This window comes from Azolla caroliniana, unplaced genomic scaffold, assembly GCF_043228905.1.
Source record: "Azolla caroliniana isolate FFs.n. ecotype wild unplaced genomic scaffold, voAzoCaro1.0.p SCAF_5, whole genome shotgun sequence".
Classification (NCBI taxonomy): domain Eukaryota; kingdom Viridiplantae; phylum Streptophyta; class Polypodiopsida; order Salviniales; family Salviniaceae; genus Azolla; species Azolla caroliniana.
This window is the reverse complement of record NW_028230440.1, coordinates 4,301,616-4,319,574: the sequence shown is the minus strand read 5'-3', so window position 1 is coordinate 4,319,574 and position 17,959 is coordinate 4,301,616. Positions and strand designations below refer to the sequence as shown.

General features: G+C 35.8%; 2 protein-coding genes across 2 annotated transcripts; one reads left to right on the top strand and one right to left on the bottom strand.

Moving 5' to 3' along the window:
• The first annotated feature begins 1,079 nt into the window (after positions 1-1,079).
• AIP2 (RING/U-box superfamily protein) lies at positions 1,080-6,038 on the top strand. Its single transcript, XM_087319595.1, has 5 exons — positions 1,080-1,361; positions 3,475-3,691; positions 4,324-4,577; positions 5,430-5,639; positions 5,720-6,038. The coding sequence occupies exons 1-5, from the start codon at positions 1,158-1,160 to the stop codon at positions 5,867-5,869; spliced, it is 1,035 nt and encodes a 344-aa protein (XP_087175721.1). The 5' UTR covers positions 1,080-1,157; the 3' UTR covers positions 5,870-6,038.
• A 5,645-nt stretch (positions 6,039-11,683) lies between these two features.
• On the bottom strand, positions 11,684-14,986 carry LOC147863762 (uncharacterized). The gene is made up of 2 exons (XM_087319457.1): positions 14,865-14,986; positions 11,684-14,681 (listed from the first exon to the last, which is right to left on the bottom strand). Exon 2 carries the CDS (start codon positions 14,558-14,560, stop codon positions 12,035-12,037), a length of 2,526 nt encoding a protein of 841 aa, XP_087175583.1. The 5' UTR covers positions 14,561-14,681; positions 14,865-14,986; the 3' UTR covers positions 11,684-12,034.
• Positions 14,987-17,959: the final 2,973 nt, after the last annotated feature.

Below are 17,959 nucleotides of genomic sequence, written 5' to 3'. Positions count from 1 at the left end.
CAAATAAGAATCAACATTGGGAAGGCATATGAATGATATTAATTTGATGCATATTGAAAGTCCTCAAGCTTTGTCACTGGTTAATAATTTATAAACACAACCATTAATACAATATGTTAAAAAGGTCAAATTGCTAATGCATAAACTTTCAAAAGAAAAGAAATAGATTGTCTTTATTGGGGCAATGTGAAAAAGAGGCCAAGTACTGAAGGAAGATGATTGAAAGTACTATTATTAACTTAATTCATAAACTTAGCCAAGCCTGATATAATCAAGGTAACAAAGCAATTCGACAAGACCAAAATACAAAAACATGCATAATTATAGACATTATGATAAAGGGATAATTATTGGATTGATTTGAGCCCAATACCCAACAAATGAAGGCAGGACATTAATAAACTTAGACCCTACTATACTCAAGAGGACTTAATAGTAGTGAAGGTGAAGATGGGTACTTGCTAGTGCTATTGATGGTGACTAATATGGATAGGGTATTGAGACATAAGAGTTAGAATGTTCGGTTTTCCACCATGGCACCACACATTACATAACCTTTAGGACATATATGGTTTTCTAAGTCTAGCAACTTGAAATTTACTAGCTTTATTTCACTTCAAACACCGAGCATGGACCTATCTTATATATAGTCGGTACGTTTTACATTAGTATGGTTTGTTTCTTGGTTGCATCAACATGATCTTGGTACATCACTTATTGTACTGCTAGGCATTACTATGAATAACATGATCTTCGAACCTTGCAAATATCCTCACACATGCGGGCACATCGGTAGTCACTCCATTCATATGGCATTTTTGTGGTTCTATTACTTAGGCTCCTCTGGGGCGACCACGACAATAGGTGGGGAAGTCAAGAGTGTCGGGTAAGAAGAACACAATCACTCATTCACACACACACACACACACACACACACACACACACACACAACGTTTTTGATTCTTAAGAGAAGCCTTCCTTTAATTCAGGGTAAATCAAATCCTTCTTCATCTTCTCATTCTTCTCTTTGTTTACTTGAAGTGTGAGGAGCAAGTTATATTATCAATCAAATACACAGAGAACACAACACACACGCGCGCACACACACACACACACACACACACACACACACACACACACAGCGGACACACAGAGAGATGTTTGCGAAACGAGAAGGAAAAGACGTGATGGACAAGTCTATGGCAGAGAATCAGAAGACAGGTTTCTCCTTTTCTATGGAGACTCTGTCTGATTTACAGAAACAGATGGGCAAGAAGCAATCTTTTGAGAGCTCTGTCATTTCTCTGTCTCATTTGGTCCTTGATCTATACCCTTCTTCATCTCCGTCTGATAAAAGACTGGTATGTGGCTTTTGGTCCTCCTATGTTTTTTCCATGCTTCTCTTTTTCGCTGGTATTTATTCATTTATTGCATGTTTGCTTTGGTGTTTCTGTGAAACCTATGGAAATCTGTAAATAATTTAAAAAGAAATTTGACTACGTAGTAAAAAAGAAAAACGTTGTTTAGCATAGCTCTCTTAATGTTAGAATTTGTTTCAATTTGTGATTAATTTTTTTGTTCTAGTTTCTCTAGTGTGCTCTTCCTTAGTCATTGTTTTGCTACTTTTATTTACATTTATGATTTAATCTAGTCAAAATTTATAATCTATAAAGTTTTTAAAATAGAAGTATTTTCTCGCCTTTCTTTCTTTTGCTTCAGTCAGTTGTTTTTTTTTGTGTTACTATGTGCTGAACTACATTGGTCATTACAAAAATTTAGAAATGCTCATTCATAAAGTTTTGTAAAGTGCTTGAGCTATCCTGAGGCACAATGCCGAAAAATAGGACATTTATGACAAAGAACTTGCATACAGAGTAAACAGTATTTGCGAAAAAATTGTTTAGATAACTCTTATCAATATAGGCATCAGAGGCATACAATCGTGAATTTTAAGCTCTCTAACCTGATATTATTTTATCTCTATCATGATTTTGGTTCAATGCTCTTTTTTTTTTAATGATTCAATCCAACAGTAAATTTTTATCCTATGTTTCTTTGATATGAAACGATCACAATCACAATCCTGTCTTTGAATCTCATATCTTGTCTTCCTTAATCAAATTCTGCTGGAAAAAGCAGGGCCAAAAGAAACAATTGCTTAGTTGGAAACCCGTCTAGTTTGAGTTTTTTGGGTCACTTCTTGAGAACATGTGCCACTTGGACACAACCCAAAGGCAGGAATTAGAGTGAAGTTATGGATGCATGTATGATGTGGCACAAAATCTACTATATGGACTGAGGTTTGTAGAGGTAGTCAGCAAGCTCATGGAATGAAATTTCGGATGTACAAACGAGATTTCTATGCTGCCATCCTTAAGAGCAGAATCTCTCTTCTAGAAACTAGAAGAAAGGAAATAGAAATTTTTTCCTCTGAAAAGTTTACAAGTACATATTGAAAGTAAGAGCTATGCCTCGAAAATTGTCTCCCGAAGGCTGCATGAAAAATTGGATGATTACTACAGAAAAACCACATGAGCAAATTCCTTTCATCTACCTTGGTTGTAGATTCCTGTAAATGCTTTGCAAGATGGCATGTCAAAGATTATTTGAAAAGTTTAAAGCAATGATAATGACGTGAACTGGGAATTCTGTTTTACAAAATCCTTGATTCAAAATGAACATATGATTATTGATGATGATGATGCTTCATCCTAATGAATAAAGAAACTCAAAATTATACGCACCAAAGATAGGTTGAGGATTGAAAAAGACTTTAACCTTATGTCTTCCCCAAGTATGATGTTAAAAAAGGAATGCAAGAGGAAGAAGTACTTTATACTGTGTAATCACTCATGTAATATTCCTTAAAAGATTGGAATGATGGCTATATCATCTATTTGACATTTATAAAATAATCCTAATTAAGAGGCTTTCTGTGCTCATCATTTTCTCAGACAAAAATAGACAATAGATATGGGGATGATCCCTTAAGTTTAAATGAAGTATGGATGTATTGTACTATCTAATAAGCTGGTCAGATGGAAGAAAAAGAAATGCATACAATATTTTGATTCTTCCTCACACAAGGATACAATGGTTTTTTCATACTAAAAATGTACGTATGACATAATGATTCTAGAAAATTAAATATTGAGATGTGATGACATATATTCACACAATATTATCCATCTGATGTTCAGAGGCTGCTATCAAAAGTATGCTTTGAGATGTTTTGCAATGTATGTGCTCCTATGCCCTTAGCTCTAGAATTTCGTTATGTAACAAGGTTGTGTGCTCACATCATTGATGAAGCCTATAATAAGGCATGCCTCTTGTCTGTGATGTCCATTCTGTACCATCAGGCACACTTGTACAAACCATCGGTAATCTCATACTAATCTTTTAATGGTAAAATGGCTACTTTCTTTTTCTTCTTTTGTAAGACAGAAAGAAAAATATCTCTATACAATGCAGATATATTCTACAGTTTGCAGAGCAGGAACTCTATTGAAGACTCGATACACTGGTATAGGTTTTTGGATGGCAGGTTTACAACTATTTGAGGCAACCTTAAAGGTTGCAATGAACAAAGATGAAAAGGAAAACATGAAGTCCCTCATTGCAAAAGCTCATGAAATAATTGGAGATTCCCAAGAGAATGCTTCCATGCCTCGATCAGTTAGGGGTGGAGGTATATACATCCTCATAACCTAAAAATAAAGTAAATCATCGTCAGCATCATCATTATTTTCTTCTTATTAATGATTGAGGGGCTAATCATTAATGTTTGGATGGAGATAGTACTATTAAAACTGTATAATTAAAAAGAATTGAAATTTTACTAGAATACCCCTCAATTTTCATACAATACTCCTCGTATTTTCAACATTCCCAAAATATTGTTCTTTCATGAGACCAAAGTAGAAACTGTAGAGGGATGGTGAAGTGAATTTTGAACATCTTTAAGAGTGTTAGTGAATGGTTACATGTTAAAATTGCAGAGAAAGCAATGACGTGTTATATTATGAACATCTTTTAAGAGAGCTAACAAAAGGCAACATCTTATGGCATGTTATATTAAGATCTTCAAAAGGCCAAAGTTAATTATGAGGTCGAAATTTACATCTATGTGGATCTCCCTGAAAATTTCTGAGAGAGGCTCTCAACAGTAAGAGATATTGTCAAGAGGGGAAATGTAGAGAGGAGTGTTTTGGAGATTGGACAAATGAAGTGTATTTTGGTATTGAATGCTTTGATTAAGAAAAAAAATATATATTGATTTTGATTAAGGAACTAACCATTAAATGCTTTTTGCAATTGAAGGATTTCTTTTTGAGGGACAATTGACAGTTGATCCTGAGCCTCCTCGCCCGACATGGATGGTTGCTCAAAATGTCCTTGCAGCACTAGCATCTGAACAAGAACGAAGAGGTGCTAATCTTGGGCAAACTTCAGAAACCGAATTGCCGCAATTGGAAGAGTTGTTAACTCCAGAAATGCAAGAGTTGATGGAAAGAGTGAATGGTGTTAGTGACTTTGGTCCTGAGCTTGAGGAAGTTATTCAAGCTTCTCTCCAGGTAAGCTCTTTTTTTGTGTACAAATGATGTATTTTCCCTCTCCGATGATTTAAGTATCATTTCTTCGTTTGTAGAATAAAATCTCTCCAACTGAAACAAGGAACTAGAAGATTAGATAGATTTTATTATTGCCTTTGGACATTACTTATGACCTAAGGGAAATGTACGGTTTTGTCCCAAGGGATGGGAAGGCTTTTGAGGTGGGTATCATTTATTAATAATGTAAATCAGAGCACATCCGCACAAATTGGATAGAGCATTTTACTAATGAAAAATGCTTAGATTGAGGAGCTTAAAACATGACAATATCCATGGACTAGTGATTGGAAACATTGAAATAAATCTGGTCGTTATGTACATGTAGATCATCCAGAGGATGGAATTAGTGATCATCTAAATAGGCTAATAGCACTTCTGTTGGCAGACCATTTAAGAAAGATAGATTGTAATATACACAGATTGAATAGGAAACTAGTGCATTTTACTCTGTTTGAATACATGGATAAGGTTTTCTTGCATACAATACTCGAGGCATGTGATATAGATAGAGGGTTTAATTGTAGTGAAGCGTCCTCAAGCTAGGAGCATAGAATAAATTACCTGAATTGGCTGTAGTTTGGGTTTTTTATGCCCTTCTCTTTATCTTTTAACAATATTTGCATTCAGTAGGGATATACACAAACATACATATTCAATAAGAAAAGTATGCTCATGAAAATAATCACCATAAGGGGGTTTTAAAATAACTGTTTGTTCTTTTAATAGCCAATGAAAACGCATAGCATATAGAGGATTTTTACTTGAACTAACTCTCTTTAGCTCATTCATTCTGCTGCTTGCAAAAAAGTCTAGGAGGTTGGCCTAGCACCGCGTGGAAAGCCACCGGCTTCGAAAGAAGAGGTAGCCAAGTTGGTTGTGAAAGATGTGACAGAGCCATTGATAAAGCTACTCGGCGAAGATGCTGAGTGTGCCGTTTGTAAAGAACACTTTATACTAGGTGCCAAGATGCAAGAAATGCCTTGTAAACACTTATTTCATCCGGAATGCTTGAAGCCATGGCTGGTATGAACCTTTATTTGACACGTTTTTTATTCCTGATGTAATGTGCATTATTTAAGTTGTGTGTTTGTGATGGATGGCAGGATGAGCATAATTCATGTCCAATATGCCGGTATGAACTCCGGACTGATGATCATGACTATGAAAGTAAGAAGGAAAGAGACAAGGAATTTGAGGAGGAGAGAAAAGGTGCCGAGAATGCACTCCCAGGTGGAGAGTTCATGTATATCTGATGATATGCTAGCCCAATTAATGTATCTACTCTGCATTCATACATATGTAGAGATGGTATTTCTATATACATTCTTTAGGTGATATTTTTACAAGCACTCTTTAAAGGGGTGTTTTTCCATACATTCTTTCATCCTAAAAGCAGAATAATCGCAGATGTTTTCTTGAGAATTGCCTTTGCTTTAACTTGCTACTCTTACCGTGTATCAAATCTTCTGAATTGCCCATCTTTTTGTGTGACTAGGAGCACATAAAGGCTACATTAAATTAACAATGCTCGGGTGTTCTGTGAAGCCAAAAAATTCATCATATATGGGGAAGATTGTAGCATTTCCATCACCTTTTGAGCAATCATATGTAATACAGCATACATGCGTTTAGTCGCTAAATTGTTAGTTATATCTCAGAAGATCAAACTACCCAACTTGCTGAAAAACGATTTTGTTCTTTTTTTTTGGAGAGACAGTTGGAAACTTATAGAGAAGCCTTATTTAAGGCAAGTATACTCCCGTGCAGAATTTATCAACATAAGACCAAACCATCCATCTACTCTACTTACAAGATAATTGTTGCTTTGTCTGAACTGCTCAAGGATGAAGTGAAAATACTTCGACTATCATGTGGTAGAATTATAACTAGAGCTCCAATATATGTGCTTTCGGTTTGAAAACTCTATTACTTTGGTTTTTTAATGCCAACTGAAGTTGCTAATCAAGTAGCTAGAGAGAGTAGAATCATAGGTGTCACAATCTGAGACACATTTTTCCATGAATATTGCTGAAGTTCCCATTGAATGCTCGGTGACTTCCGTATATTGATGGACCAATGTCAAACAAGTTTTCACCCAACGCAAGAAAGTAACCATTCTTGGAGATTATAAAGTCATAATTGTGATCATTTTAGGTAGGTTGTAAAGGTATAATTGAATTTCCAAAAGTAGTATCTATCCGCTCTGACATTCGAACCTAGCAAGCTCATTAGAATTCTACTTTGCACCTCTAAATTTTTCTATGTAAGAAGAAAATGTAGATGTAGATAAAAATGTAATTTCCTATTCAATAAAATGTTCTTTACCTTGTAATGGTATCTCTAACGAATGGGAATTTTAAGAAGATATTCATTTCCAGAAGAGGTCCGTAAGTGGATGTTTGAACTAGGTATAGTTTAGTTGAGTTATACCAGAACATGACTTGTTACATTAATATGTTTGTGATCTTGGAAATATTGGACAAAAATAACAACGGTAGAGGATTGATTAGAAGATGATATCTATAAGTGGGTCGACTCTTATAAAGTCCTTGGGAGTGCAATGGCTTAAGGTGTGGATTCCTACATGAAGCTTGAGTGTCTTCAACCTCTATGACAAATTGTCAAGATGCCCCTTGTCTGACTTTCCGACCTTATCCGAATGGTGGTGCTTTCGGTGTGCTTACATATACCTATGCTCCATTTTTTATATATCGTTTTCTAGCCTTCAAAAATTAATGTCTACCTCTACATGGAGAAGTGCTAATAAAACCAAGCTAGTTTATTTCTTTGCATTGGTTTAAGTATACTTTTGTCCTCATTTCTAGTGGTTGCCACCCTTAGTATCATCTATTTCATCTATGGAGGACGTTTTCTTTATTCCGTCATGACCAAGGTCAATTGGAACTTGTCACATGCCTTTCTCTTCCAACATTGTATCATATATTGTGTACTTTAAAGGGGAAGAGTTGTGAACTTAATGGGAGGCTTTATGAGATCAAATATAGGTTTGTGAGCTTATGAATTTGAATCTCAATCACATGTTTAGTATGGGAACATGTGTTGTGTTTTAGCAACGTGTTCTATGAACCATTTGATTTGTATTTTGACAATGTGCTAGATGGAGCACATGGTTACTGTTTGAAAAACATGTTCCAAGAGCACATGATATGTCCTAGAAATGTGCTCTATTGAACATTGTATTGTCTTTTAAGTTGCATGCCATTAGAGCACATGATAGACAACTTTCTCTATAGGGCACATTGTCTAATAGCAATCTTTGAGGGTGTGTGGTGTCAGGATATTCTATTGATCGTGTGTTGGGTTTAATTGGTTGTGTGGTTGGTGGAGCACGTGGTCATTTCAATCCCTCACTCACTCTCTTTCTCTCTTCTATAGTATTGCACTCCTCTTTGAATAAATAGCTCATTGGTACATCGGTGATACTAGTGCTTTTCCATGGGGTTGAAGTATGGAAAGAATATTAAATCATTTCTTTATTGATGTTTCCCCAAACAAGATACAAATTGCATACATACATCATACATGCTTCTATTTCTTGAGATCAAACCATTTGACTACATGATCACATTGATTTCCATATCATAAAAAAAAAAATCATATATAATTCTAAAATGTCAAAACTTTGACACAAAACCACATATAGTTTTCTTGTGACACTATTGACACAATAACTTGAAGTTTTATGAGTAAGTAGAATGGCTAACAACATATTTTGTCTTGATGTGTTTTAGCAAAAAAAACAGAAATGGAATGGCATGAAAACATTAAAAGGGGGCCATAATAATTTGAAACATGAGGAATATACATACGTCTACTTTAATAAGTATTAGGGGGCATGCTAGAGTTCACAAATGTTTTTCTTGTTTGATGCGTGAGCCACAATTTGTGTCGATATGTTTCAAGCCATTATTTCTTGTTGACATGTTTTAAGCAACAACTTGCTTTGATATGTTTTCAATCGACTATTTGCAATGTCTCAATCCTATTTGTGTTGATTTGGTTAAATCCACTCTTGACGTCAATATTTTCAACCCACTTGTTGTGTTTATATGTTTCAAGCCACTGTTTGTGTTAAGACATTTCAAGTTGTTATAATGCTAGTCGTGTTGATATGGTTCAAGGCATTTGTTTATATTGATATGGTTGAAGACATAGTTAGCGTTTGATATGGTACAAGGCATTGTTTATATTTGATGTAGTTGGAGACACTGTTTGTGTTTGATATGGTTCAAGACACTATTTGTATTAAGATTGTTCAAGCCTATATTTACACTAATATGATACAAACCTACTTATGTGCTTAATAGGTTTTCAAGGCACTTTTCGTGTTGATATGTTTCATCCATAATGTAAGCTAATATACTTTCATTTTGATTCTCTTCTCTTCTCTTTACCAAATTTACTTATGTAAACAAAACAAAACAAAAAAGAGGAAAGGAATCAAAGAATCCAAATTGTTTTTTTAATGGACAATAACTTGTGTTCATGTTGCATATATTTGTTGATAAAAAACTCCAAGTTGCTTCAAAGATTTATCCGAATCCAGCCATTATCACAATTCATACGGGATCGTGTGAAATGATCTATCTATCATAAGTGCATACATGTTAGTACATATATGTATGAGATATAACACCACAATAAATGCAGCATATAACTCACAATCATACAACATTCCCAAAATTAATCTTTGGTTTCTCGAGAAATAGTTCTAGCATGGGACGTAATAATAACAAGGCCACATTCATGTCTACATAGATGAGACAGAGGACAAAGATGACAATGGCCATTTGGAAGCATATAGCTTTTGAGGATGCATTTGACAATGGAGTCAAAAAATAGGAGGTCTACATTGAAAGCTAACAAAATAAGTTATCCCAAAGTTCTACTTACATTAAGTAGAAAGTAAGAGACGATATGTACGTAGTCTCATATTCTTGAACTCAACCAGGAGGTGATTCCCCAATTTATATACTTGTGTAGTCTGTTTGTAAAAAACTCTCCTAACTAATGGGAATGTAGCTCCTTTTTTGGAAAAAAAATTGTTCTCCCAAAGTTTTTGATGAATTCCGAGTGAAAAAGGTTGGGGCAAATCATGGCGTGAGGAAGCTGCATTATTAAGGCTTAGATTCCTAAAATTTCTCCTAGAGGTGTTAAAAAGATTGGTTGATCAATATCACTCGCTTTCACCAATTGTAATTCCATTACCCTAGTAGTAAGTTATAACCTCGGGCTACTAGCCAAGGTCTTGGCTTCAAATCCCAGTTTTCTCAACTCGCTATTACTCTATACATGTCCTCTTAATTTATTAGATGCCATTGTAGAATGTAGGGGGTTATAACCTCGGGCTTACTAAATCAAATAAATGATTCTTCCATGCTATGAATTATGGGAAGGATGACGTACTTGTTGGGGTTATCTTTCTAATTTCTCTCACACTAGGAATCAATGCCGAGCCTCAAGTACCTCCATCAATAGTCCCGGGTATCTCTAGAGGGATCAAATCCATCAACTATGTCCATCAATGGAGGTATAATTCTCTCCTAAATTATCAAATACATCGACTATCTCCATCAATGGAGGTTCATTTGTCTCCTAAATGACCAAATACTTCAAACTTTGTCCCTAAATGGAGTCTCAACTTTCTCCATCAACAGAGGATTCCCTCCATCAATTGAGTAGGTTTAATTATCTTTGAAAGGATCAAACACACTGCCAATATAGTAGTCTCAAATATCTTTGTCAATAAAGGAGGCATTGCTTATGCATTTATGTCCCTTTGCTTGCTACAAATCTCGTTTCTTCCTTAAAACATACATTATCTCGATCAAGGGAATTTGTTATGGGTTCATTTCCATCATTTGACACAGAACAATTGTTTTTTCTTAGCAGTGGATAGTACAGAGGAGGAATCATTTCCATCATCTCACTCAGAATCTCTCAAAATCTTGATTCTACCATAACCATGCATTCAAAGCTAGATCGAAAAGAATTGGGTCTAAATGAAGAGGATTCAACCCACACTCACTTTGATCTAAATGAAGATTGGATACATGAAATGAGTACCTTGTATACCTTTTAAGGTTTACATGAGTACAAGGATGATGACGGTGATGATAATTGAGCAATCTTTCAAACGTGGCAAATCATTTTGATTTAACAGTTTCCAATCAAAGATATGGTTGAAAATATATGCACATTTGATTTCTCTAGGATAATATGATTTTTGCTTTGTTAAATGTGAGGATATCCGTCTAGCCAACCACATGGAACTTGATGAAAACGTGGTTTTCGCCCTAACCAACCACACGACATGGACATTGGCGATAAAGAAAAACCTTTAAACCAAATAGAATTAACATTTGTAAGCTTAGTACATAGAAGGAACTACACAAGGTGAATCATAGGTTTCATTGCCATACGCAAGACTTTAAAGTGTAGTACAGTAACAGAGTAGAATAATTTATTTTTTTAACTTGAATTATCCTTTGGAAATCTTCTGATACTCTTTGGTTAACATTTGAATATCTTCTTTTATTACTCCCATTACAATATACACTGCAATCAATTCTCACTTTTTTAAGTAGGGTATGTATATTATATTTTTGTGCTTCGCAAATGCTTTGTGTTCATGCAAACAAGCATCACATTCATAAGCAACCATATAGAGAGTTACATTTGCTTTTCTAATTTTATTATATATAGTTGGGTGATCAAACTCATGAACAATCAGTGTCATTGGCTAGGAAACTGTTGCTGATATCATACAAACTTATGGTGATCAAATTCGTGAGCAAGGTCTGTTGTCGCTAGAAAAATTACCATCCATATTCATATGGATGCCCTATGTGGACAGCACTTGAATATCAAAGTTTTTTATTTCTAATCAAGAAACTAAAAAGAAATACCTGTTAGCGTAGAAAGGCTCAAAGAACTATCACACGGGGAAAGGGCATCCTCTAAACTAATCAACAAAAGAATCCTTAGAGACCTAAATAAAAGCTTAAATCTTAAATATGCTGAAAATTGTTGGAGAGGAGTGCTCATAAAACTCAAAAACCAAAGTGTTAACTCATCTTCGCCCAATGATGTACACAAAGAAGCTTCTCAACCACAACAACAAAAAAGCTTCTCAATAACATTTGGAAAGAAGACACCTTTATCTTTAGAGTATAGCTGTGTGTGTACATTTCTATAATCTTTACAGATTTCAAATGCAAAAAGAAAACGAAAAAATCTTTTCGTTGAAACGTAAGAAAATTTCCTATTATCTGGAAATTCATACCTCAGAAAGTTGGCACACTAGTATGTAGAATTGTGTTCAAGGATTCTTCTTTCTTTCCTTTTTCGTTCTACAAAAAAGTTTCCACAAAAAACCCTAACAAATTCTGAAGTCTTTAGAAAGAGGTTGGTTCTGATAAAGTTCTGAAACAATGACCTGCTATGCCCCTTAGTTGCTTATTATGTGTGCCCTTTTCCAAGAAGGAATTGAAGTCCGAAACCGAGTTTTCAAAATCAGACTCTGTTGTTGCTGCTCTAAATTTGGCATCTACAGCTTCCCTTTTTAGGTAACTATGTGGTTCTAAAGATGAGTTCTCCCCAGCAAGATCTAATGATGAACTTGTGGTCCTTGATAGAGCTTCCCCCGATGACGATGGCGTTCTGAAGCTCAGATCAGCAACAGGATTTCTATACTTCATACTCCCACTTGGAAAGCTATTGAATCTTCTTGAACCAGCAAGAGATTCTTTCAATTCATCACGCACTGATTGCATATGCACAATACCAGAATTTGACGACAAATGACTCTCTGATGGTGGTACAGGAACATCCCTCTTTTTTGAAAAGAATTGCCATCCCCCCACAAGAATAGCCATGATTACAAACAAAGGACTATTCCAAAACTTAGTACCCGAATGTGCATGCTTGTATACAGGCAAATTAGACTTGTAGATACCAACGTAGCCACCTCCAAACCCTAAAACTACCAATCTCTCTCTATTGCAAGCCATGAGCAGGTGGTTATTACGCCTTGGAATCTCTGTGCTGAGGAAACTGAGCACTATCTCATCTATAGGAGTTGTGAAAAGCAGCTTTGGTAGATCATGCGAGGTGGTATTATAAACAAGAAGCTCCTTGTTGGTTGCTACTAGAAGATATCCTTTGATAGCTTGAGGAAACACCTGTCCTTCTACTTCATGTCTCCTTCTGAACCTCACATTGCATTGAAAGCGAAGGGTATCACCAGACAAAGCCACATGTATTATGGCCCCTTCAACAGTGAAGCCATGAGCTTTTGGACGGCCAGATGCATCAAATGCATATGATAGAACTCGGGAAGCATTCAATCCTTCACATTGCCCACCTTGAATGGATAGACTTCTCAAATCTACAGATGCAACACCATTCTCTGTGAGAAATAGTAGCCTTTGTGAATTGGGAGATCGTAAGAAAGTAAGGGGTCTGCTTGATGCCCTTGCAGCCCCATAAAATGTACCATTTTCTCTAAAAACCCGAATATTCCCACCAGCATCTGTGGCTAGAACATAACGCATTTTTCCAACTCTATACACCTCAAGAATTGTGACTGTGCTATTAACTAAATCATCTTTAGATCTATGGATTACACCATCTTTCCCTTCCCCTTGATCATCAGATGAGATCAATGCTGATTTTATATCATCCTCACTATGGGAGGTAAGTGATTTAATGTGTACAATACAAAGGTTATTCCTATCATCTCCATGTGAATGGACCCTATGTGGATCTGTTTGAGAAAGTTTGTGTATGAGCACAGCACCATCAGCATGGCCGGTTAGGAGCACAGTTTCATTTCTTCTCGTAAAAAAAGAAAGCATAGCTGTGATGGGATGAGGAGACATTGTCAAGAAATCAACCAATAAATCTCCATGCAATGAGAAGATATAAACTCTCCCTGTATTCACACCCACAGCAACGTACTTACTTAAACCCTCTTCTCCTTCATGAGGGAGAACATGCAAACAAGTTACATCTCCTTCAACTTTTACCGCTGATAGGAATTGGAAATGCTCAGACCAAGCTGGTTTATATCTAGCAATAGTCATTCCTCCATGCTCGTATTTGTTTTTCTGCTTTATAGCTACCTCCATTGAAGATGACATAGAATCCACTATTTCTTTACTTGTTTCTTCATTACCTGCATTTTTATCATTGACTTTTATACCTGTTTCTTCTCCACTTGAATCTTTATCGTTTACTTCTACACCAATTTCTTCATCATTCGCATTCCTATAAGAGCTTGATGCTTCTTGTACTTTTCTCTTTGTATGAATAGAAAAGCTCTTCAGGGAATGAACTTTTTGATCTAATAATGGCAGAACAAACTCGTTCTCGAGCCTTTCAGTCACTTGTTCGAGTTTTCTGATGATTCTCTCAAGATTTTGAAGCTGGTCCCTCTGCTTAAGTATCAGAATGTTCATTTGTTCAATGCTTCTTCTTTGTTCCATACATGCTTGTTCATTATTAGTTTCATGGAAACCCCTGGAATCATCAAAATATACACAACCATCGGAACCAGAAGAAACCATTCCTGGAGCTCTCCCTGTATCAGGGCTAGGTTTAAATCTCACGCCATCTCTTTCATCATCAAAAAATGTCTTCTTTTCATTATTAGTTGGGCTAAATTTCACGTCATCCCTTTCATCCATATCCAACCCATAATCAAAAAGGGTCTTTTCTCCATCATAATTACGGTTAAACCTCACATCATCCTTCTCTTCTCTGTATAGAGCATCAACATGTGGCTTTTCTGGCATCACTTCTACACCATAGTCAATAGACCCAAATTCTGAAGAAGAAGAAGAAGAAGACCAAACTGACGCAGTGAAGAGGGACAGCAAGATGCCCCCTAAACATATCATTTTGATGGTCATTCTTACCATAATCTGGTTGCAGCGGAAGCTCAGAACACAAAATCTATGCGTTCTTTTTCATCTATATATAATAGCCATAATCCATCTTTTCTCTGCATATATTTGGCTTCAGCTTTGACGGTGGAAGGATCTGTTATACAATCAGAGGCAGAAGGTGCCATGGCCAGAACGGAACCGATGCTCTCTCTCTCTCTCTCTCTCTCTCTCTCTCTCTCTCTCTCTCTCTCTCTCTCTCTACCTCCTGCTCTCATATCTCTCTCTCATAGACACACAGAAATTGAAAATAAGGGAGAAAGGAGAGAAGAATTCTGACCTAATTTAGGGAACCCATATCTGTTGCCGAAGGAAATTGCTAGTTCGCCATCGCCCACCAGCAGCCATAAGCGCAGAAATGGAGATCCAATTCCATGTTACAAAAGAACAAAATGAGAGAGAAAAGATGTTCCTGGTTTGTTCTCCCTTCATAAGGTTTTAGTCTTTAACTTTCACATATTGATATGTACATATATGATTATCTATCTATCTATCTATCTATGTCTATCTATGTCTATCTATGTCTGTATCTATCTATGTCTATCTATGTCTATCTATGTCTGTATCTATCTATCTATCTATGTCTGTATCTATCTATCTATCTATGTCTGTATCTATCTATCTATATCTATCTATCTATGTCTGTATCTATCTATGTCTATGTATCTATCTATTTGCAACTACCAAGCTGTGATCTCCCCCCTCGCTTGCGAAAGTCACCCTTGGATTCGCCCCACAGTATCTAGGATTGATGCCGTAACTCTGTTTATTCATGCCTACTTTGTTTCGCTTTCAAAAGGATTCCATGTAACTCCTTTGTTCGGTCTTGGTATTTGGGTTTTTCAAGTCCTCATGTATTAATCGGAAACGTGGAACATGTAGAACTAGGTGATGAGAGTTGAAGGTTTTTGTTGTGTTCGTTCTAAGAGGAATATCGACGCACCACATAGTTGTTGCAGTCCGAGGTATTTATTAATTAGTCTATTTTGCACCTTTTTTAGTCTACCAATCTCTGATAAACCCAATACATGCAATGGGTTGTATGGACTTACATTCCGCACTAGCCAAATGAGGAGGTACTTTGTTGTATAGATGAACATGGCTACTCTCTAGGTGTCTACCTTTGAGCTCAATGATGGTATATGAAATGAATGTTGGAATATTAGCAATTGTCAATGACCCCAAATACATTCCCTTTTATTATGCATTGTCAACAAGATGGTGTGTTAACGTATGGGCATTGTCACATTGTTCATCTAAAGAGGGTACTTTGTCAACCCAATGGACTCCTTAACACATCTTTGCAAGGTGCATCCATTCCTTCAATATCCTTTCAAATTGATGATAAAGTGGTAAGTTGAATTGACCATCTTTATAATCTAGGGTGTCAAGAGATTGATACAGTGGTTATAGACAACCACGTGGTTGGACACAATAAATGAAAGAATACCCAACTATGCTAATAGAACTCATATCACCCATTATTCATGACATGGATAAGGGCGAAAAGGTAAAGGAGTGGTTCATATGACCATCAAACCTTAGGTTCATTCCAAATATCATATTTTTTTATGGCAATCTTTAGCAACATAGCAAGCAAGGGATAAAGAAAAACACTTATTTTACTCACTCTCTTTGTTAATAATTTGGGCAAAGGATGTGCTAGAAACAAAAAAAAGCTTGGAGACGCTTTAACAAAGACCTCTTGCTTTTCCTTTCTTGACAGTAGTCACGATGAGTTGGAAGCTAGCTTGTTTAAGGTGAAGAAACCCACAAAACCCATCATGTCATCTGGCATGATGGGATTGATAAAGGGTTCAAATGCTTGTCCCATTCATGTGGAAGGCATTAAAACATGGTTGGGATGCCCTCTTAAGAATTTCCCTTGTAAATATCTAATAGTTAAAATTACCCTTAAAAGTTAATATCGTAAGTTTAAAGTTGGGGATAACAAATCTGATAAAAACTATTGTGTGCTAACTTGTTGAGCTAGTGTGTTGGAGCCAAAAAGGGAGGAAGTGCTAGAACTACAAATGAATATTATGTTAAGATGACTATCCACTTTTGTATTGAGTTCCAACTACATATTGTTGAACTCAATGTATCACATATATTCATTTCAGGAACAATAGCTCGACAATGAAGTGGTATGAGCTAGACGTGTTATGAACTCAAGGGGGACAACATTGCAAGAGATCAACCTCCTCTAGAGACACATTCATGTGTACCTAGAAGTATTCCCAAGCTCTAGAGCCAAAGTAATTTGCCTTCAAAATCTTTCAAGAGTCATCTAGTTGTCATAAGAAACTAAACCATAAGCTACATTAAAGCATACGTGCACTACAAAACATCCTTGGTGTTAAACATTTCGATATGCTTCGTGTTACAATTGCCCAAAAGGGTAAGAGCCATCTAGCCATCAAAGTCTTAACTCATAAGAAACTAAATTATAATCTACCATTTCACTACACATGCCCATTATCTAATGTCCTTGGTGTTAAAATTTGGATTTGCTTTGAATTACCAAAAAGGGCCTATATACTAAATTATAAGGTACCATTAAAATACACATATGTATTATCCAATGTCCTCAGTCTTAAAATGTCAATGTGCTTTGAAAAGTACGTACGTGTCCCATGTTAGACAATATCTTTGGTGCCAACTTACACCTGTTTTAAAGGAAAGGAACCCATTTCTCTAAAGAAGGATAATTTTCTTGATGATTGATACAAATCCAACTCTTAAAGAATTTCAAAAGTGGACATACGGATCTCAAAACAAAGGAGATTAATAGTGTGACAAGTGAAGATAATAATTATAAATTATAATTGGTGAAGTATCTTGAACATTAGACATTTGCTTGAATGTAACAATAAGAACGATAATGCTAAATGAGATAATGAATAATATTTTCCTGTTTCCACTTTGAGTATAAATATGGTAATCAAGTTGATAAACCACGTAATCAAGAATTGACGGTCATGTCTTAAACTAATTCCGTGGAGCATGTCTGTAGGTTGTTTTCACGTTATCCTCGTATGTTGAACACATTTGTACGTTATCCTTGTATTTGAACACATTTATACTAATAATGTATGGACATTAAAGATTATTAGCAAAAGTAGAACAAAGAACCAAGAGAAATGGAGCTTAAGAACAAGAACAATCATTAAAATAATGAGAAAGCAATAGCTCGATGAAATAAAGAAGCGCACATGGTAAGTGACTATGAACAAGCTTGTAGCGTGGAAGGCAGAGGTTGTGATTTCATGGGACGATTGGCAACCTTGAATTGTCTTCTTAAAATATCACTATATATTCAATTGACCAAAATGCCCTATTTCCTAAGTCTAGAAACAAGTATTAGGTACTAAA

Bases quoted from the DNA above. Each gene is read 5' to 3' on its own strand.
- AIP2 (XM_087319595.1), top strand. From the start codon at position 1,158: ATGTTTGCGAAACGAGAAGGAAAAGACGTGATGGACAAGTCTATGGCA. The intron at 1,362-3,474 runs GTATGTGGCTTT...TATACAATGCAG, and splicing joins CTCCGTCTGATAAAAGACTG to ATATATTCTACAGTTTGCAG. The intron at 4,578-5,429 runs GTAAGCTCTTTT...AAAAAAGTCTAG, and splicing joins TTATTCAAGCTTCTCTCCAG to GAGGTTGGCCTAGCACCGCG.
- LOC147863762 (XM_087319457.1), bottom strand. From the start codon at position 14,560: ATGGTAAGAATGACCATCAAAATGATATGTTTAGGGGGCATCTTGCTG.